The 22,558-nt window shown below is 43.7% G+C and overlaps 1 protein-coding gene across 1 annotated transcript; it reads right to left on the bottom strand.

Annotated features, from left to right (window-relative positions):
• Window positions 1–899: 899 nt before the first annotated feature.
• On the bottom strand, window positions 900–21,569 carry CPN1 (carboxypeptidase N subunit 1; the record flags this gene model as incomplete). The annotated part of the gene is made up of 9 exons (XM_084245413.1): window positions 900–1,037; window positions 3,873–3,991; window positions 6,329–6,428; window positions 8,170–8,309; window positions 9,773–9,884; window positions 10,901–11,083; window positions 13,673–13,828; window positions 16,538–16,734; window positions 21,347–21,569. The coding sequence occupies 9 exons, from the start codon at window positions 21,567–21,569 to the stop codon at window positions 900–902; spliced, it is 1,368 nt and encodes a 455-aa protein (XP_084101539.1).
• Between the last annotated feature and the right edge of the window lie 989 nt (window positions 21,570–22,558).

Here is a 22,558-nt window from a genome sequence, read left to right as displayed (position 1 = left end):
GTAGAGTGGGTTCATTCTGGGGGAGTCATTCAGGTGCTGTAACTATCACAGCGACAGGGTCTGGACAGAACCACTGCACAGAGGCATCTGCATTATACTTACATACCCAGAAAATGTCTTGAAAGGCACAAGCTCTTTAAAAACACCCAAGTATGATAACAGCCCACCTGCCCACCTGTACCTAGGCAGGTGTTTCTCTTCACCAACCTCCCTCTGCAAAGCAGCAGAGGCAGCTCTCCGACCCAGCCTGCTGGCCTGAGACCATGCAGGCCTCTTTCAGGGGCAGCTCTTTCTGCCCGCTTGTGTCTGCACAAGCATCCCTTACTTCCCTTCCTTTTTTTTTTTTTTTTAAATAATAAAGCTGCCCTTTTGAATATAAAAAAATGAAATAAAATAAAAAGCCCAAGTACAAAAACAGATAGCAGTGGGACCAGGTATTTGTGTGTGAAATCCTTTTTTTTTATTGAGAAACTACTGGCTGGTGTTGACCTGGTCCTCTGGGATTTCAGAAGAACTGGTCACCTGGTTTTGCTATGGGAACAACATTAATGATGGATCATCTCAGCATTTCACCCATCCATTCAGAAAGCTTTATTGAGTGCCAGCTACGTTACAGGCCAACCAGCCAGAACCAGTCTTGGACTGGCATGGAGCCTTCTGGACATAAACCAGACCCGAGAATTGGAAAACCTTACTGAGCACGCTAAGTGTACGTTATTGTGGCACAGTCCTTGCCTCTGGGACACAGGGGCCATTCTGATCTGTTCTGAATTTGTTTACATTTAAAAATGTCCCAGATAACAAAACAGAAAGAAAGCTTCATCTGATTGCAGAGCAGAAGTAAAGACTTTCTAAAGTGTTGCCCTGAGCACTGCAGATTTCAGGCAGGGACTCTGGGGCTACTTCACACCCCTGTCTCTCTTCCTAGCTACCCGTGGCTGTACTTTCTTTTGTAAAACTCTGTCCTCATACACTGAGTCAGGAGCTGTCCTAGTGGGAGTTGCTTGAGGGATGCTTCTCTTGAGGTAGAAGTTAACCTGGAAAAAAGAAGAAAAAAAAAATGGAAGTCACTTGGAGAGTATAGGAATGAGTTTTCCACTTTCTGGAATTAAAATTGGGGGAAGAGCAGGAATTGTGTTACTCCACGGTTCTGGCTCCTGAGGGCCGGGGACTACGGAGAATTATCATGGCAACAACCCAACAGCGCAGCATCGGTGGTGTCAGTAGGACTGGCTAATATCCCCCCCGAAGTGGATCATAATCACTGGTGATACATATGGTATATCTGGATGAACTTAATCTACATTTATTTCATATGTATCGGGAAAAATGGTATCTCCACTTCCAACCATGATTTGACCGATATTGTTGCTGGGACAAGAGCAACAGCAGGGCCAGAAGAGCCCCTTCTGCGAGGGCCCTGAGTCACAGGTGTGCTCGATCTTGCCAACGACGCCTCAGACTGCCTTGCCTGTTGGGAAATACAGCTATGTACATGACGTAGGTAGCTTGCCAGTCCTTAAATTCTAAATGTCCATATGCACTAAAGCATTGTCTCCAGAAATATATGGAGACTTCCCTCCAGCCACGGCGTGCCGATGTAAAGATGTTTTTGGATGGATAAGTGTGGTGTGGGCTGGCTTTGGAGGAGCAGTAGGGCCATACCAGGATGTGAAGAGAGAAGGAACTGGATAGCCATCTGACACACGCCCCTGGGACATCCCCAACCATCTGGCCTTTGGGACAGCTTGAGCTGCTGAAGCCAGTTGAGAGCTGAAACACCTCTAGTGAGAGATCTTCCTTTGGGGTCATTAACTGCCCCTTCCACCAAAGCCCCATCAGCTTTTCTGCTGACTCCCAAAGTGGGGAAATCAGAGCCAAGTGCGCTGTATCAGTGACTGGTTCCTATAATGTAGCAATAAGGGGATCAGGGTGAGGGGCTGGGTGGGCATCGAGGGTGGGGGAAGGAGAGACAGGAGGAGCGAAGAGGAGGAGAGAAGAGATGACAAAATGAGGAAAGAACCAAGGAAAATGAAAGGGGCATGAAATCTGGAAAGCTGTGGAGGAAAGTGAAGACAGAAGCACTGGACTCTGGGAGGTGTTCAAAAAAGTCCCCACTGCACCATGAAAAGCCCCACTGCACCATCTTTACTGTTCCCTTCCCCAGCCAGGTGGATTTCTGCTTTAGAATGAGAAGGACAGTCTGCTGGGATCCATACACGGCGCTTAGGTGCTACCGTGTCTGGGAACTGCACCCAAAAGTCAGTTTTTCCATGAATTACATTTGACATAATGGTGGGTCATGTTCATTTATTTGAAGGAGACATGACACAGGCAGTGAATCTTGTGAAACAGAGTATGTGACTCATGACCAAAGCGGTTTGCCCTGAGCATGCAACAGACTTGCCTGCAGCGCAAGGCTCGCGTGTGCTGCTGCCTGGCAGCCCCTGTTCTGAGGGAACATGAGGACCAGGAGCCTAAGAGGAAAATAGGGAAGGAGGATGTGTTGGTTGGAAGCTGGCACCAGCTAACAGGCTGCAAGAGAAATGACACTTTGCTCCCTGCATCTGCAAGTGAGAGCTATTTCTATGATGAAGGAGATGGGCAGGAGGCAACAGGAGAGGTGAGAGGCATAGCTATCTAGAAACTTCAGAGGAACTGCTAAAGCATTGAGAGAACTCTTCGCCCTGACCCTTGGGTGATCCAAACACAGGCTGAGAGCTGAGCACGAGGCCCGAGCACACTGGCCACGAAAGCCCGACAGGGTATCACTCTCCCCCACCTACTCGCCGTGTGCTGCTGGGCAAGCTTCTCACCTTCTTCAAGTTTCTGTTTCCTCAGCCAAAAATGGGGGTCATTATCTCTACCTCACAGGGTTCTTGTGAAACTTCAACAAGATCATCTGGAAGCTCTCACAGAGGGTCTCACACAGAGTCACAGCCAGTGGTGCCCATGACGGAGTCTGAGAGGACAAGCTGCCTGGCCTCTGTGCACTGACTGGGAAGGGGAGGAAGGTCTGGGGGCGCTGGTGTGTGTCAAGACGGGACAGGACAGAGGGAGGTGTTTAGGGGAGAGCTGACGTGTGGGAAATAAGGCTCAGAGGCTCACAGAGTGGGATATCCACGTTACCCTTCCTCATCCATGACCGCTGGGCCCCCTCAGCTCTGAGATCCTAATCTAGCATGACCAAAGCTAGAAAATGGACAGGCTGTAGACCAAAAAATGTCCTTCCCCTTCACCATACTTATAAAAGAAAGCCACCGATGGTTGAGGAGGGCTGGAGAGCAGCTGGCTCTGTGCTGAGGTGGCAAACACAAGCCACCAGAAGGGGACAGCGCCACCTGGGGGTGGTCCTGGCTAATGGCATGGAAGAAGGAACCCGCGGGACGCCGGAGCTTGTAACTTGGAAGGTTCCTGACATTCACAAGCTAGCATTTCAGGAGCATTCTGCACATGTCTAGCATTCGGGGAGCCCTCTGCACATGTCAGGCACTGTACTAGGTGCATTGTGTGCACTTTCTCATCCCAGCCTCTGACGGAGGAGGTACTGTTATCACCAATTTATAGAGGAAGAAGCTGAGGGGACAGACACTAGACATTTGCCCAGGGTCTGTGGACAAACGAATCGGATTTAGAATCAGACAGTGCTGTTCATCATTGTGCTGTGTCACATGGAAGGAAAAGCCAAAAGGAAGCACAAGAGGAGGGAACAGGAGAGTGACAGGGAAAAACTTAGCCACTGAGAGCAATGATTTTGTTTTTAATAGTGAAAGAGGAAATCTTGGGCTCGGATCAGAACTATGAAATCCTCTGTTTGTGTGACTCTGTAACTGATCTTTACAGTGTGCTCTGCAAAGGCCAGGATAACTCACCTCTTGGGGCTCCCCAGGCCCCACGGTCACAGTCACAGTCTCTGGGACATACCCGGGTGCTGTGGCAGTGACAGTGTAAGTGCCTGGAAGCAGCAGCCGGAAGTAGTCACCATCATCTCCTAAGAGTTAACAAAAATAAAACTCAGTCTGCTGATTAGAAATCTGCCCCGTGGGGCTTTGACATGAAAAGCAACCTGATTGTTTAGCTGACCACAGGCTTGACTTCCCTTAATAATCTGATGAAGCTGGTCAGGATCTGAAAGAACTGTAGGCTGTGGAACCGAACAGAGAATGGGCCTCAGCTTCTGGGAAGCAGAAGTTTCTGTACCCTGCACTGAGAGTACTGTATTTAATTTTAGATCTTGTATTTTAAAGTAAACTCATGTCCAGTAATGGGTCACTTAGAGAAAGGTTGAAGGTTTCACCTGGAAAAGTCACTGAAGAAGTGGTATCTACCTAGAGAAAGGCGAATGCAAATTATGGGTTTAAGTTGCAGAGAGAAAGATTTCTCTAGATAAAAGTCAAACTATTATGACAAACAGCTACCAGAAAAAGAAACGGACTGCTTAATGAAATTATGGACACTTAAGCAAAGACTGAATGAGGAGCTCTGGCAAAGCTATACATTGTGCAGTGTACAACCTGTACTGATGCACATGGTGGCCCTAGACGGGACAACCAGCCATCAGTATTGTCTTATATTGAGTAGGAGGGCTAGACTGAATGACTACTATAGGTCTAATTTTGACAATCCTATTTTTAATATTTCTTCCATTTTCAAAAGTGTGCTAAAGGAAAGCTAAAATTCAAATTTTCTCTATGGCACGGATACAGCATTTGGCTAATGACTTTATATGTCTTTAGAATCAATTGTGACTATACCTTTAAATTTTCTTTTACGTAGACAGCAATGAATAATAGAAATAATAAATGAGATTAAAAATAGGACAGATAATAAATAATAAGGAAGCCTCTTGTCTGTCCCCTAGTAAATGTGTATAATTTACTTGAAACACCTTAAAGGCAGTGTGCTATTATGCACATGTTGGATAGTTAGGTTATACCCCGGGGGCTGCCATTTTTTTTAATTGGGAGTTGACATGTAGGAGTGGCCAGCTCACCAGATGCTCTATGATGAGGCCATCAGCTATATCTCTGCCTCATCAACATTGATGTTTTGCTCAACAGCATAATGAAAATTAGCAATGAGTTCTTTCACTGATGAAATGAGTTTAGAATGTTTGGTTAGAATGTTTCAGATATTCCCAACTGTTGCACGCACAATGTATAATAATTTAGCAAGCCTGGAAACCCTCAGGGATGCCCTAGGTTTGGACTCCAAACAGATCTGAGTCCAGCCATTGTGTTGGAGGATTCTTGGTGTGTGTAGCCTGTGAATTACAGAAGGCTGTCTCTAGAATATTTTTCCCTTTGCTGTGAATTAACCTTTCATGTAAGATAGGTTGGAATCACCTTAAAATTGATGTATTTTTTAAAGTTGATATTTCATCTGGTTTAAACAGACTATAAAATGCTTATGTGCTAATGAGGGTTTGTGTAGTAAAATGTTTCTGAGCCTTGCTGGTATTGAGGTTGTGGTACAAAACATTAAAAACAAGACAAACAGGGGCCTCCCTGGTGGCGCAAAGGGTTAAGCACAGCACTATGAAGCGATCCGCAGCCTCTGCAGCACGAGTTCGATACCTGGCTGGCCAGGGTGCAAAGCAACACACATGGCGCAGCAGACCCCACCTGTCTCGCCCACTGCTCCCCTCAGCAGTGTGTTTCAGTCAGTCTGCCTGTTCTGTTCCCCATTCTGTCTCTGGTGAATCCTCTCAACCCCCACACCTCTGGCCTATACCCCAGTTCTCGTATGCATAAATAAATAAATCTTAAAAAAAAAAAAGACAAACAGCAACAACAACAAAAAACACCTAGGAGTTGTCCATGATCAAACCAGTCTGGGTCAGTTTGCTATACTGCTGTACCATGAAATATTTAGAAGGCTCCAAGATGGCTCCAACAAGATCTGCCTCCACCATCAATCTTGCTGTGCAGTAAGCCCACAGAATGAATCTTGCTACTTTTCTCTGGATGGCGGTTTAGCAAAATGCTGTGATAGAGACAAGACTAAACAACAGTTTTATATTCTTCTCCTTTTTCTAACCCATTTCATTCCAGCCTTTCAGCCATTGATAAGCTCAAGCCAGAAAACACCCCAAAAAAGCTATAGGAGGCAGTGACTCCTGAATGCTGAAGACATTACATTTACATCCTACTGGTCCTTGCCTCTTAATCCATCATTCCCATTTCTATTATGCTTCCTTCCTCCAATCCTGCACCCCCACTCGCCATCTCTGCTCATCTCACTCACTCACAAACTAGCCTCCTGATTATGCTGAAGTAGACGAGGAGGTGAAGCTTCCTTCTCACCCCACCAAGTAGTGGCTGCCTACCTGAAGTGACATCGTGGTTAATCCCATCGACAGAAATGACAGTGTCTCGGAGGTTATTATTATTCTCATCTGCCACCCTTCCCTTGATGCCTTGGTGTACCTGTAGAAAAAAAAAAGGTTATTGTGCATAGCTCTGACCCTAAAGTATTTGCACAGTGTTTAAGAGTCCTCAAAGCTTTTTCTCATATGCTTTTGCTTTTGATTTTCACAAAGACCATGGTAACAGACCCTTAACTAGTCTTTCTGCACCTCTCTATCCCCAATAATCTTTTTTCAATAAAGCAAAATGATTCTGTTACAGTATCTAAGTGAAATCATGTCATTTATCTGCCCAAAATCCCACTCACTCATAGCAAAAGCTAAAGTTTGGGGGACAGTTTATAAAGCTCCAGCCTCAGGGAGTTCTCTGATCTCATCTCCCATTGCCCTCATCCTTATTCTCATGATTGTTCCAGTCACACTTGTGTTCTGGCCTTGTTGGTCTTTTTTTTTTAATGGAAAAAAAAGGTTTTAATAGTGAAAACATACAATTAACATAAAATTTTCCATTTTAACCATTCCTAAGTGCTCGGTACAACTGTGTTAAGTATATTTGCATTTTGCATGGCCAATCTCCAGAACTTTTCCATCTTGCAAAACTGAAACATGGTACCCATTAAGTGATTCCCCATTTCTGCCTGAAATAATAGTGTTTGTCTTTTTTGTGACTACCTCATTTTACTTATCATAAGCCCTCAGGGTATACTCATGTTGTAGCCTGTATCAGAATTGCCTTCTTTTGAAAAGCTGAGTAATATTCCATTATGGGCACAGATTACATTTTATCCATTCAGCTATCAATGGGCATTTTTGGCTACTGTGAATGATGCTGCTATGAACATAAATGTCTGAGTATCTTTTTGAGATCCTACTTTCAGTTCTTTTGGATCTATGCCCAGAAGTGATACTGTAGAATCTTAGGGAAGTTTTCATTTTTTTGAGGAATTTCCACACTGTTTTTCAGAGTAGCTGCACCATACATTCCCACTAGCAATGCACAAAAGTTCTAACTTTTCCAAATCCTTGCTAACATTTGATATTTTCTGTCATTGTTTAAAAAATTTTTTTTTATAGCAGCCATCCTAGAAAGTAGGAGGAGGTATCTCCTCATGGTCTTGGCTTGCATTTCCCTGGTGACTAGCGAGGTTGAGCTGCCTTTCCGTGCTGTGCGCAACTTGAGACTTGCTGTTCCTCATCAGGAGAGTTCCCCCTTTCACATCTGCATAGTTCTCTCCCTCACTTCCTTTACGTTGTTTAAATATCATCTCTTTAAGGCCTTTTTCATAGCATTTTGCATTTAATATGCTGTACAGTTTATTTTGTTATCTTGGTTACTGTCTACCTTTAGACCACGCAGATGATATTCTCTGGAATATAAATTCCTCATGGGCAGGGACACTTGTTCATTTATAATCCCCAGGATATAGCACAGTTTCCGACAGGCAGTATAGCTCAATCATGTTGAATAACTGATAGAAGAATCCAGATCTATTGTATGGTCCAGCCTCACCTGAGGATGTCTTGAACAACATGTACGAGAGTGGTGTCCATAGGCTACACCGGCTAGCCTAGGTGTGCAGCAGATAAATTATACCATCTGGGTTTGTGTAATTACACTCAATGACATTTGCACAACAACAAAATTGCCTAAAGATGCATTTCTCAGAACATGTGATGCGTGACTGTACTGAGTCAGATCTGATTATACGAGACTCAGACCGGAACCACACACAAAACCTAACCCACCATCAGAAAACACTTCTCCTTCTGTAACCTGTTCCTATTAAGGAACAGGGTTTTACCTGTTCCAAGAACTGGATCAGGGCTTCCCGATTACCCAGCCACTCGCGCTGTAATTCCTCTTGGCGGGGAAACTTGTCACAGCTCAGTTCCAGTGTGATCTCAAAGCAGTTGGTGTGGAGATAATTAAAGTCTTGCATTCCTAGGGGAAAGATGGCAGTGAGAGATTTGTATCAGCCAATTTCCACCCAAGGCCTCATCTTAACTCCATTTAATCACCATTTCTCCAAACCTTCCTAACACCGTCTGTTCTACTTTTTTTTAAAGATTTATTTATTTATGCATACATAAAGGATTCACCAGAGACAGAGTGGGGAGCAGAACAGGTAGACTGACTGAAATACACTGCTGAGAGGAGCAGCAGGCAAGACAGGAGAGGTCTGTTGCGCCACGTGGGTTAACTCCCTGGCTGGGGATTGAACTCGTGCTGCAGTGGCTTCAGATAGCGTCATAGTGCTGTGACTTATCCCCTTGCACCACCAGAGAGGCCCCACCTTCTGTTCTACTTTTGATCTCCATTTATAGTCTGCTCCATAAAACATTTCCTCATTCCACACTCCACATGCCTTTCTTTCTAGTTTTCTGTTTTTATACATGTTCATGCTATTATTTCCATCCTCCACTTTTTTTCCATTTTGTGAATTAAATTCTTCTTGTCCCTCTTAGCATTTCCAAAGTCGGCTTATTAGTAGCACCTTCATATTAGACTGTTCACAGATACTACTTTCAGGGCGACAGAGCCCACATTTTTAGCCACTAACTACATTACAGCCACACATCACTTAATGAGCAATGCGTTATTAGAGAGTCACAGGATATACTTACACAAAAATGAATGGTACAGCCCACTGTACGCCCAGGCTGGCTGGCTGGCCTCGTGGGGCCATTGCCATCCATGTGGACTGTCCTTGACCAAAACGTCACTAATCTGTGCCCTAATCTGTTGTGTAAAACATACACACGTACATATACATACACACACATACATACATATACACACCCACACACACATACTCCAGTTTTATTTATTTAGTTTGGGTGATTTTTTTTAGGGTGTATTTTTTTCCTTTTTTTAACCAATCTTTTAATAAAACATCAGTTTTAAAGAACCAAAGGTGTCCTTCCCTTCATTTAAAAGAATTACAGGATGACATTAAATACCAACTTAACACCTCTATTTTTCAGATTGCTATTTGAATGCAAATTGCATAACAGTCCTGTTGTTTCTCTGAGAAAAATGATCATTTATGGGCTTCCCTGGTGGCACAAGGGGTTAAAGTCTCAGCACTCTCAAGCTATCAGCAGTCTCTGCAACATGAGTTCGATCCCTGGCCAGGGAGCTGACCCACATGGTGCAGCAGACCTCTCCTGTCTCCCCTGCTGCTCCCCTCAGCAGTGTATTTCGGTAGATCCACCTGTTCTGCTTCCCACTCTGTCTCTGGTGAATCCTCTCACCCCCTGCACCTCTGACCTACACCCAGTTCTTGTATGCATAAATAAAAACAAATCTTAAAAAAAAAGAAAAAGAAAAATGATCATTTAGAAGGAGGCATGAGCCCTCTCCTACTTTAGCACACAGCCCTTCTACAGCAGAACTGCCCTTACCCCTGCTGAGAGAATACCAGGAAGCCCCATTGGTGATGCCGTCTGGGAAGTAATCCCCACAGTTCCAGCCCTGGTGCATCCATCCATGTGCATAGGAGTAGACTCTGGCCAGCTAAAGGAAAACAGGTAGAATATGAGGGTGAGTGCTTGCAACTTGGATAGCAATGCTCACACTCAGAAGTAGGGCAAAGCCAAGAAAACCCCGAGTAGAAACAACTGATTATTTGCGTTAGTGAAAGGAAATACCAGCAGGGATAGAGGGATGGTGATGGTGGTGGGGGTGTGTGTAGTGGGCTGGAGCTAGGGAACCTATCTTCTAATTTTTCCAGTATGTGGGGGATATATTTCTTCAAGCGCCAAGTGAGGGGTGGCACTAGATGATGTGTCAGCCGCCTTCTAGGTGTGTTATTTTCTAGCTGAGCTTTGTAAAAGAAATCAAGGAGTAGGTAAGATAAGTCTTTGCCAGGAAAGAACTGTATTGAAGGGAGAGAAATAGATTCAGAATCTCTATAACTCTTTCTCTTCACTGTTTTATAACAATGTACAAAATGATATTACTAGAGAAGAAAATACAATAATATACTTGCTTTGCAAAGCAATGACTGATATTATTCTCTGTGTAATTAACTGATGAATTATTAAGTAATGCCATTAATTATTGTTTCATAATTAAGTTACTAATAATATATTGACTATAAAGTAATTAATTAAAAATTAACATAATTTCCTGTTAGTTTTATTCTGTTGCTGTTTTGAATTACAATGTAAACCTTTTCTGTGTGGTCTACTTTTCATTAATATAGTCATAGTACCATAAAATCTCCAAAATTCGCACTGAATGCTCTGGCTTACCCCTATAGCACTATTACTCTTTTGGCACATTTCTTGCTTATCATTAGCATAAATATTTTTTACACTGCATTAACTGTATTATAACATTTTCTATTGATTTACTTTTTCATGAATTTGTGGCTTAAAATCAAAACAAGACAAGCTTGCACGCTTCTAATGCACAGGCCATGTTCTAGTTATATTTTTGTAGACTCATTCTATTAGGGTCCTGTGTTGGACTTGTGTTCTTTCTCTGATCCCCGTCTTCCTCTGGCTGGACACACTCATCCTGCACACCTTCTGGAAAAGCTTGTCGTCAGGTGTGGGGGTGTTGGCTGAACGGTGGAAACCTCGGACTCCATGCCCCATGGACTTGTCATAGGGGTAATTGGCCACCACTGCCCCCCCGTGGAGGTTGGCTGATAGAACAAAGTTGAAGGAGCGGATCCACTGGATCACAGCCTGGGTCTCGGGTTCCACCTGTGAAGAGAGGACAGCATGAAGCTGCAACTGGATGTGCCAAATGGCCATTTGGGTAAGTCTGCCAGGAAGCGGCCTGAAGAGACATCGTGTCTGAGTAAATCAGAGAGTCCTACCAGATACGAGAGAACTAGACAGGGGAATTTTGACTTTTGGCATGTTGCTTTTAAGAATTAAATGGGTAGAAACTTTTTTCAAAATGAAATCTCATGTAGAATCCCAATATACAAAATAGCTGAAAACATTTGTGTGTGATACTAAGAAGGTTGAGATCTGTTGTGAATAGTTTGTCAAAACCCACAGAATGAGTAACAGGAGGAGCAAACACGAATATAAACTAAGGCCTTGGGTGATAATGATGAGCCAGTGCAGGTACATCGACTGCAGCCAAAACACCACGCTAGGAGATGTTGATAAGAGGAAACTTGGCCTCTTTCTGGCAACAAGGAGAGGGTTCTCCAATTCACCCACTTCTCTAGTGACTTCTGAAGCATTTTTGCAGAAATTTAGGGTTCTAGGAAGTACACACGGACAACACTGGCTTACAGTAATGGTTTCCAACCTCCTTCTTCCCCCAGTACATCTTCTGTGACGGTGGAACCCACTCCCATGGGCATACCCACATCTCATGGATTCGGAAGCATGTAACACAGATCAGAGATGGCTAAGTAGCGAAATCTCACACTTTCATTGCATACTGTCCTGCTGGTGAGTGACAGCATTCTAAAGAAAGGTTTGAATCCCCTGGACTTGCACTGCAAGTAAATAATTTACAATCCTCGGTGATTTCCCTCCTCTCGGGATGGATATGCTTAGCGGTTATATGGTGCAAGTGTGTTAATTAACTGGGCCCTGGGTCAGCTGTGAAGGCCCCTGGTTTTTCCTTCCTGAAGGGTCTGAAAGAATAAGGTTGATTCTCACCTAATGAGAGTGGATCTAACACCAACAGTACAAGTCCTGCTCTGTGACAGGCTCAGATCATTTGAAGCTGTTCTCTCTCCGTGCCGTAAACCTGTGTTCATGAGAACGAGGCCAGTTTCCATGACTTTTTTCTCTTCAGGCTGCCCCATTAGTAGAGATGTTTCCTTTTTTTTGTTTATAAAGATTTATTTATTTATGCATACAAGAACTGGGGTTCAGGCCAGAGGTGTGGGGGAGTGAGAGGATTCACCAGAGACAGATGTTTCATTGTCTTTTTTTCTTCTAAGATTCAGACAGATTTGCCAAGGGGAGTCTAACTACTACTGGCTCAGTGACCTTATTTAGAGAATGTTAAATAAATCAGAACATCCTTCTAGCTGGATATGCTAACTAGCACAGTCATTTTTTAGATTTGCTAGTTGCTTGAGCCGAAAGTTGCTGCCTCGAATCTACACAAGCCAGCAAGATCTTTGCTTCATTTCTAAGGGGAAAAGTGCTCCATCTAAAAAACCCCCAGGACAGGGCCTCCCTCTTGGCGCAGAGGTTAAGACACAACCTATGAAGCAATCTGCCACTGTAGCATGAGTTCTATTCCCGGCCAGCCAGGGAGAAACCCACATGACGGAACAGACCTCTCCTGTCTCACCCCCTGCTCCCCTCAGCAGTGTACTTCGGTCCGTCTGCCTGTTCTGTTCCCCGCTCTGTCTCTGGTGAATCCTCTCATCCTCCACATCTCTGGCCTGTACCCCAATTTTTGTATAAAAATAAATAAATCTTTAAAAAAAAAAAAAACCCAGGACAAAGCTTCACACCTACTTTATTTTCTTGCCCTCAGTCTCTATATTAGATATTCCCAAATAGAATGACTAGAACTATCTCATACAGTAAAGAAATAAGTTGTGGAAATGCCCTGAGGATATTATACTGCTAATGAATATAGTTATCACTCCCAGCAGCAGGTAAAACCATTCAGATTAGCAAGGCCTCCTGGGGTATGAGCTGGGAGCATGAAATGGAACCCTCTAGTTGAAAAAATAGGGGAGACGTGTGTATGGTAAAGCAGTCAGGGGGCGTATAGAAAGGAAAGAGGAAAAACTATAATCATGAGTCTCTCTGAATCTCTTTCTACAACTAATTGTTGGTGAGCACACACTTCATCAACAGGAGAGGTTTTGCTATAGAATGCCAGAGTTCTGTGCCAAAAAAGTGTAGAGCAGTAGAAAGAACGCTGGGTGAGGGGTCAGAAGAATTGGGTTTTAATCCTGATTCCATCAATCATCAGCTGTGAGAATTTAAATAATTTTTTAGTCTATAAGTGTAATACTGCTGAAGTAAGAATGGCTAACATTGCCTGAGGCATTCACCACACAGTGTTTTGATCAATGAAAATGTGGCAAAGAGAATTCTGTAAAACTGTCAATTTCCTGCGACTGTCCAACATCACTTTGACCTTCACTACCATCACTACTAACGGCAAACATGTCATGAATTTGTGCTCTGTGGGGAGCTCTACCTGGGTGACACATGGAGTAAGAGCTAGTTATTATTGATCTGAACAAATTAACACAGAATTGCCTTGATGCTTAATTCCTGCTTACTTGGTTGATATGGACATTGCTAGGAGAAATTCCAGATGCTGATTCCTGTATATGCAAGTTTTTCTCATACCTGACTCTTCCAGTTGTCCGGCAGGGGCAAGTGGTGATTGCGGCCTCCATGCTCTGCATTGTAGTAGATGTAGGTATTGAGGTCAGGGAAGTTTCGGTTCAAGTCCACTCCATTTGCATTGTTCCTACCAATCAGATACGCAGAAATGTCTGGGCCCTCAGGGAAAACAAAAAGAGGAAAAATGAAGGTTTCACACCTATATTTAAAGAGCCTCCCTGATGGCACAAGGGGTTAAGCATAGCACTATGAAGCTGTCCACAGCCTCTGCAGCATGAGTTCGATCCCCAGCCTGCCAGGGAGCTACTGATATGGCGCAGCAAACCTTTCCTGACTCGCCCGCTGCTCCCCTCAGCAGTGTATTTCAGTCGGTCAGTCTGTTCTGCTCCCCACTCTGTCTGTGGTGAATCTTCTCACGCCCTGCACTTCTCCCCTGTACCCCAGTTCTTGTATGCATAAATAAATAAATCTTTTTAAAAAATAAAGAGCACTCTATTGTTCCTTTTAGGTGTTAGCTTTATCTCTCTTATCCAAAGTCCCAGTGGTACAGTTCAAATTTCCCTTAGGCTATGGGCTGGAGGTCTGGATCCCAGGAGAAGCTCTAGTAAAAGTAGGGTACTTTAGGATAATGCTAGTCCCCTATTTAAAAAAAGTTTTTTTGAGATATGACAACATAAAATTTGCCAGTTTCAATTCATTTTAGTATGATGACAGAGTTGTACAGCCATCTCCACAATCTGACTTAAGATGTTTCTATCACCTTAAAAAAGAAATTTCAAGCCCATTTACACTCACTCCTCATTTTTACTCCAGCCTAGGTGATCACTTTCTGTCACTATAGATGTACCAAATTTTTTTTTGACATTTCACATACATGGGATCATAAAATTACATGTTTGGCTTTTTTCAGTAGGCATAATGTTCCTGGTATTCCTCCCTTGTGACTAATTACTGCACCCATCTTTATAATTCATGGTATTTTAAGAGCAGTTGATTAGCAAACCTTATTGGCAAATAATCCCATTTGTATCCTAATTCCCCTTTGCCATAGAACACCAGCTATTCACAGGTTCTAGAGATTAGTGATTAGGATGTGAACCTCTTTTTTTTGGGGGGGGGTGGAATTGTTATTCTGCCTTACCTACAGTTGGCTTTAAAGTTTGGTGGCCAGGGAGGTCTTCCCTGCACCACAACCTTGCAGACAGTTTTCCTCCGGGTGTGGCAGGTAACTCTACGAGTTTGAGACCCTGATGGGTCCTTTCTTGGGCTCAGGTTCAAGATCTGCTCCTTCTGAGCAAGTACTCAGCAGGTGAGCAGAGGTGACTGGTTCCCCAGAGAAGGTTCATTTGCTGAATCATGTCAGTAGAAAGCTGAGAGATGGCAAGGGTCAGATTTATGTTTGATTCAACATGTTGACTGCATTCCCCCGGGCTGCTCCTGTCCACACCCCGGCCCTAATCTCAAATAGGTTTAAAATATGCTTGGATTGGGAAGTTCATGGAAGGACAGATAGTTTATGGTTTTATTCTTATGGGACAGAGTGGTCAGATTCGTGGAGGATGGTTGCCAGGGGCTGGGAGGTGGTTGCCAGGGACTGGGACTGCCTAAAGGGATGTTACTAATTAATGGAGATAAAGTTTCAGGCCTCCCTGGTGGCGCAGGGGTTAAAGACATGGCTACCAAGCTATCACCAGCCTCTGCAATCCCCCACCAGCCAGGGAGCAGCCCACATGGCGCAGCAGACCTCTCCTGACTCGCCTGCTGCTCCCCTTAGATCTGCCTGTTCTGCTCCCCACTGTCTCTGGTGAATCCTCTCACTCCCCACACCTCTGGCCTGCACCCCAGTTCTTATAGACATAAATAAATAAATCTTTTTTAAAAAGGGAGATAAAGTTTCAATTGAGCAGAATGGGTAAGTCTGGAGATCACCTGCAGCTATGGTCAACAATACTGTATTGAATACTCAAAATTTTGTTTAAAGGGTAGATCTCATCGTAAGTATTCTTACCACAACACATTTTTAAAAAAAATTAATGTAAAATTAGTGAACTCTACTTTTTAAAATGAATAGAATTTTCAAGACTACCCCAAATAAACTTTAAGATTGAAAAAAAAAAAAAACCCTTCAATTTACACCCATTCCCCCAAACACAAACAGACCATGTTTAAAGACTAGTTTTAAAAGGTTCACCCTTAAAAATTCTAATTCAGTAGATTCTGGAGTGGGGCGAAGTCATGGGAAATCTGAGCATCTGTATTTCAAGAATCTTCACCTGTGATTATTCTGAAGCAGCCAGTAAAAGAATTACTTGTGTAAAGTCAGGCATACTGGCATTTTCAATTTATGTTAGGAATAAAGTAAATGTCCATACACATTTTTGAAACATTATCTCCTGCAACTGAAACTCTTAAAGATTTAAAAAGCTGAGGACCACACTAGTAGAGAGATAATAAAGAATCCAGAATTAACCTTGCCCCTAATTCTGGGAAAAGCCTGTTCTCCCTGATACTTCTCTTCCAAATGCAAACAGAAGTGTAAGTGGGCGGAAGAACTGCATGTAGAGTTGGAACGTCCAGGGAAAGAGGTCTATGTTGCAATATCCCTTCTCACTGCAGAGCTTACACGTGCTATCACAGATACTGCCCTGGGGATCTCCACAAGAAAACCAGGACACGACAGGAAAGGTGTTGAGGGAGCCGAAGCTCAGAGCGAGCCCACATCCATCTCCTAGGGTGCTGGGGGCCGAGCCCCCCGTCGTCGTCTTGCTCTGTTACATTTCTGCTGGGGTAGCAGATGCATAACCCGCGGCTTTGACTTTATTACCCATTTCGGCTTCATTCTCTGCGGGGCCACCCCGGGCTCAGTACCTGGGCGGCGGCCACCTCGTAGCCGTCGGGGTTCATGGACGGCAGGATGTGAATGCGCGTGCTGTGCACCAGCCGCACGATGCGCGGGTTGTGGCTTCGGAACTCCTCGCACAGGAACTCCGACAGCTGCAGCAGCAGCTCGCGGCCCAGCACCTCGTTGCCATGCATGTTCCCCACGTACTTGAATTCCGGTTCCACTGCAAGTGGGAGACACATACACGCCGGAAGGTAAAAGATGCGGGAAGCCTGCAAGCGCCACTGGTTCCTCACTTGCAAGGGGACATGTCCCTTTTTTTCTAGTAACGACTGAAAGAAAATCGCATGCTTCTCTTGGGTCTTTTCCAATAACCCCCAAATCCCTTTCGAACAATCCACAAGTGCAAATACTGCAAAAATTCATGTCAGGGATAATAATCCTATCGCTTACAGAAGCCCTACTGTGTACCAGGTACTTATGCTCATTTTTATTAATCTTCACAGAATACCTATAAGGGAGGCTTGGTTAGCCTCAGGAAGAGGGTTCTAGAGGCAAAAGAGGTTAAGTAACTTCTTGGAGGTCATCCATTAATTAATATGACGGGAGCCAAAGACCAGGCAGCAGCTTCCGTGGCTGACTGCCTCTCAGAGACCAATCTCTACAGGTAAGACTGGTGTTTCCCCAAACCTGCTCTCATCCAGCGCTTCAGGTACTAGCAGAACAGCTCTTAAGCATAGCAGTGGAAAGCTACATTTTCTTGGGATTCAGGAAAGTAAAATATCTTTTTTATATCTGAGATCATCATGTCTTGAGGCACAGAGTAGGAAGGAGTGTGAGAAAGTCTTCTCTTTGTTTCTGTTAACTGTTCGATTGAAGTAAACATTGAAGGATGAAAGAGCCTCTACAACTACAAGAAATCATTCTGGCTCTCTTTTTTATTTATATTTTTTAAGATTTATTTATTTATGCATATAAGAACTGGAGTACAGGCCAGAGCTGTGGGGAGTGAGAGGATTCACCAGAGACAGAGTGGGGAGCAGAACAGGCAGACTCACTGAAATACACTGCTGAGGGGAGCAGCGGGCAAGTCAGGAGAGGTCTGCTGTGCCATGTAGGTCACCTCCCTGGCTGGGGATAGAACTTGTGCTTCAATGGCTGCGGATAGCTTCATAGGTTGTGTCTAAACCCCTTGCGCCACCAGGGAGGCCCTCTTGCTCTCTTAAAAGAAACAAGAAAACGGGGCCTCCCCGGTGGTGCAGCGGTTGCATGCTGGGTGCATGCTGGGTTGCGAAGCTGCCCGCGGCCTCTGCGGTGCAGGTTCGATCCCCACATGGCGCGCAGACCTCTCCTGCTGCCCGCTGCTCCCCTCAGCAGTGTACTTCGGTCCTTCTGCCTGCTCTGCTCCCCGCTCTGGCTCTGGTGAATTCTCTCACCCTCCCGCGCTTCTGACTGTACCCAGTGCATGTATAAACAAAACAAACAAACAAACAAATAAATAAATAAAACATGCCTCTATTAAAAAAAAAAAAAGTTTAAAAAAAAAAAAAGGAACAAGAAAACGCCTGCCAGAAGATTTCCCTCCATTCCATACTCTCCTGCCTCTATGACTGTTCTCATTCTATACCTCTCATCTCCAAATTTCCAAATTCTTCTCAACATCCTCCTTGTCCCAGTTCAGGTTATTCTGTGATGCCATATTGGATTCTCCCTGCTAGAAGTAAACTCTATTGAACTTCTAATTACCACTCTCTGCTCTGAGTTTTACCTAATTTTTGTACATTGTTTCTTTTACTGGACCTGTCCTTTGTATTTTATGTCCTATATAATTTTTAATTTTCTTTAGGGCACAATCCATTGTTATTTATCTTAGAACACCTATAGCAGGCTTCCCCAAAGGAATATCTATGAGCCACAAAGATCATATAGTGGGTTTTCTATAATGTGTACTCTTTAGTCCTTAGTGTATTTCTTTAATCTCAGATCATGTCTTTTTTTTACTTTTATTGGTGTTAAAATAACACTTCTTTTAGGAAAAGATAGAGATTGTAAATGGCAGGTATTATTCTTCAACATCATATTTAGCAAAATAAAATTTGGGAAATCTATTTTAGTCCCTACAAAGTTCTCAAATTAAATTAAAAAAAAAAACCTTTTCTGTGGAATCCAAAAGTCTGGAAACCACTGCCCTATGGAACTTAGCATGATGACTTGCACTTAGCGGGTGCTCAATATAAATTTCTTTTGTCTCTATTTTCAATATATCAAGAATAACACCACAGCTATCCTTTTAGCTCAAGTCCCCATACTAACATGCACGGATTATTAAAATAAATGTCCCACTTGAACTCCTTGCATCTGCCCAGATGCAAGATATTCTCTTGAATCAGGGGTTGTCAAATTTTTTCTGTTAAGTCATAAATAATAAAGACTTTTGGTTTTGTGGACTATTGTCTCTATCATAGTTATTCAACTCTTCCAGCAAAAATAGACATAGGCAATTTAAAAACAAGTGGGCATGACTGTTGCAGTGAAACTTTATTTACTAAAACAGGCTATGGTTGCTGAGCCTTGTTCTGAGTGATCTTTTAAAAATTAAAGCAGATCCTGTCACTCTTCTGCCCCAAACCCTCCACTGTCTTCTCACTTCACTCAGAGTAAAAGCCATAATCTTTGCAAAGAACGAGAGCCTTCATAAGCTCCTGTGTGGTCTTATCTGTCATTGTTCACACTGCTGGAGTCTCAGGAGCCTCCTGGCTGTGCCCCATGCAAAGCAGGTCCCTGATCTTTTCACTGCTTGCAGTATTTTCTCCCCATCACCAGGGTGGTGTGCCTAAGCTTTTCCTAAGTAGCAACCACTCATCCCCGCTCAATCCACAATCATCCACAGTATTGCTTGTCTCTCTTTCCTGGTTTATTTTTATGTGAAATAATATATTTTCACTTAGTTACACATTCATTGCCATTCTTACCCCACTAGAATGAAGATCCTGGGGGCTGGGTTTTTGCTTTATTCTCTCTTGTATATTCACCAAAGTGCTTACATATGGTAGATAATCAGTTATGTTTGTTGAATGAATGACAAACAAGTGTAAGGAATGGACAGCAAAGAAAAGAGGAATAGGTAGAGGCTAAAATAGGATGAAAAAACTTCAAGGAAGGCCTTGAATGACTTGAATGCTAGAAATCAGGGGGCACAGAAAGATGGGGGCATGGAGTGAGGTGCTAACTCTAATGTCCATCCACACCCACCAAAATAGACTTGGCTTCTACAATGAATACATGACCTGGGCAAATACAGGGTGCTTGTTGTGTAAGTGCAGCTTCAGAGCAAGGCCATGTTCCTCATTTAATGACATGGTCTTCCCTGAGTCACCGCCCTGCCATCCCCACTGGCCATTTAATATTCTGAAGCTGCCATGGACAGAACTCCTTGGTGTGTGGTTGTCAGTGAAGGTTTTTAAGCAGTGGAGTGAGAAGGTGATATCAATATTCAGGAAAATTACTCTGGCTTCTGTGTGCTAAATGGAAGTTTCAGAGAGTGGTGACATTTAGGAGTTAGGAGACCAGTTAAGAATCTTGTGCAATAATTTAGAAAGGTTGTGGTGGAATTTTGGGCTAGGGTGGAGGGTGTGGAGGTAGGTGGGAAAAGAGGGATTTGAAGCTGACAGTTTGAAGGAGAAACTTACATAACTTGAGTGTCACAATCACTGAAGTAAAGCAGTGAGAAATTAGAGACAATGTAAATGTCCATCAATACATGAACAGTTCAAGACAACTATGCATTGGAAAATTATGCAACAAAAAGATGATGCTGTAGATTGACATTTACAGATATGGATGTTATACATGAAAGACTATGGAATGAGAAAAGCAGTTAAAGTATGATCCCATTTTTATTTTAAAAATGTTGTCTAGGTAAAGGGGATTAAATCTGCTTAGAAAAGGGTCTAGTAGAATATACATCAGTAGGGGGCCTCCCTGGTAGCATAGGGCTTAGTCTCAGTGCTATCAAGCTATCACCAGCCACTGCGGCATGTCAGGGAGCTGACCCACATGGCACAGCAGACCTCTCCTATCTGACCTGCTGCTCCCCTCAGCAGTGTATTTCAGTAGATCTGCCTGTTCTGCTCCCTACTCTGTCTCTGGTGAATCCTCTCACCCCCTCAGCACCTCTGGTCTACACCCTAGTTCTTGTATGCATAATTAATCTTAAAAAAAAAATAGGTTAGCAGTGGTCATCTGGGACCACTGGTATAGTGGAATTGTGATGAGTTTTTTTATCTTTATTGAATTTTTAACTTTAATCCAAACATGAATTGATTTTTAATAGAAACAAATGAATAAAAAATAACCCAATAAATAAAACAAGTGCCCCGGACTTCAAGCTCTCTCCAAGATACCATCCTATCACACTGTCATTCCCCAAAGAGATATTCCTAAACCCTTCTAAGTTTCTTGGCAGAACTAATGTTTCTGTTTAGGTCTCCTGGGGGAGCAGCTTGGAAAGACTGGGTAACAGCAAGAGAGAAACAAAGGTTATGGGAGGGAAGGAAGGGAATGGGACCAGAGCAAAAAAGAGTCACCTTTTGTCAGTAGGTCTTGAGCAAACAGAACCCCAAAAGAAGGAAGGAACTGGGACCTGAATTGTGGCTACAGGTCCCCAGAGGCAGGAGCAGGTTGAGGGCTAAGGAGGGAAATATGTAGCACAGACCAAGGAAGACTTGACACTGCACAGGTGGAGTGGTTCTTGGGCCTTCCAGAAACCACCCCATTAACTGGATTTGCAAGGGAAGTGTCCTGCCCCATAAACTCCAAGAACTACCCGGGCTTACAGGACTCGTGGGTTCCAGGGTTGTCGCTGAATTCCAGGACATAGAGGAGTCTCCCCTTCACACTGTGGCCAATGGTGTAAATCCGCGTGACTGAGGGGCATTCGTTGTGCACCTTGTACAGTGTCCGCACGAGGTCATCATAGCGGTGGTGGCGAAAGGTCACGGGGGCAACCAACTTGAAGAGAAGGAGGAGGTGGAGGAAGGTTGAGAGCGGGTCTGGCATCTTGCTGAGTTTTTTCAGAGAGACTCACTGAAATGGGTCCCACCTCTCCCCAACACCTGGCCTCGCCTCTTCACCAGTCAAAATCCAAGAGCCGCGAACCAGCTCGTCCCAGTTTCCCGCCAGTACACACCAGAGTGACAGCCGCTGGGAAGGACACGCAGACCGTCTCTTCCAACGCTGGAAATCACTCCCGCCGCCCCGAAATAGCTGCTGGTCTCACCTCCCCCATGTCCTGGCTTCTCCTAATCCAGGAAAACCTTTTGAAAGGTTTTTGCACTTCCACAGATTGGGTAGTTTCACTGATTCTCGTTTACTGATTAACTGATCTGTAAATAGGCTCCAATGAAGAGCTGCTGATAACCCTTTGATTCCCAGACAAGTCTGAGAAACTTGGCCAGTGCATGTTCCCGCTATTACAATATAAGGAGATTTAATAAAATTGAGCTCTTTCTCCCTTTCCAGCCATCCCACATAACCCCGTCAGAGGATATTTCTGAAGCACAGAGCGGTCTTGTCCCTTTTCTCCTGTATAGGTAACACTGAGAAAATGGAAAAATAAACAAGAACCGTCTATCTACTATCCAGAATACATCAAGGACTCTCACAACAAGTATCAGACAAGCCAAACAGAAATTGGCCAAAACATTGGAATAGACGTTTCACCAAAGTAAGCACACGTAAAGATGCTCAACATCATTGGTCATTTGGGAAACGCGCCTTAAAACCGCAATGAGATGTCATCTCATCTCCACTAGAATGGCTATAATCAAAAAGACATAATCACACAATCAGTACTGTCAAAAATAGGGGAAAACTGAAACCATCGTCTATTGCTGAAGAGAACATGAAATAGAAAACAATTTTGCAGTTTCTTAAGAGGTTAAATATATACTCACTATATTATTCAGCAGTTTAACTCCTACATATCTACCCAAGAAATAAAAACATACATCCACACAAAAACTTACTGACATCAGACAAAAAGTAGA

The sequence above is a fragment of the Talpa europaea genome (genome assembly GCF_964194135.1).
Source record: "Talpa europaea genome assembly, chromosome: 10".
Lineage (NCBI taxonomy): Eukaryota > Metazoa > Chordata > Mammalia > Eulipotyphla > Talpidae > Talpa > Talpa europaea.
The sequence above is the reverse complement of the archived record's forward strand: the minus strand, read 5'-3'. Positions and strand labels throughout refer to the sequence as shown.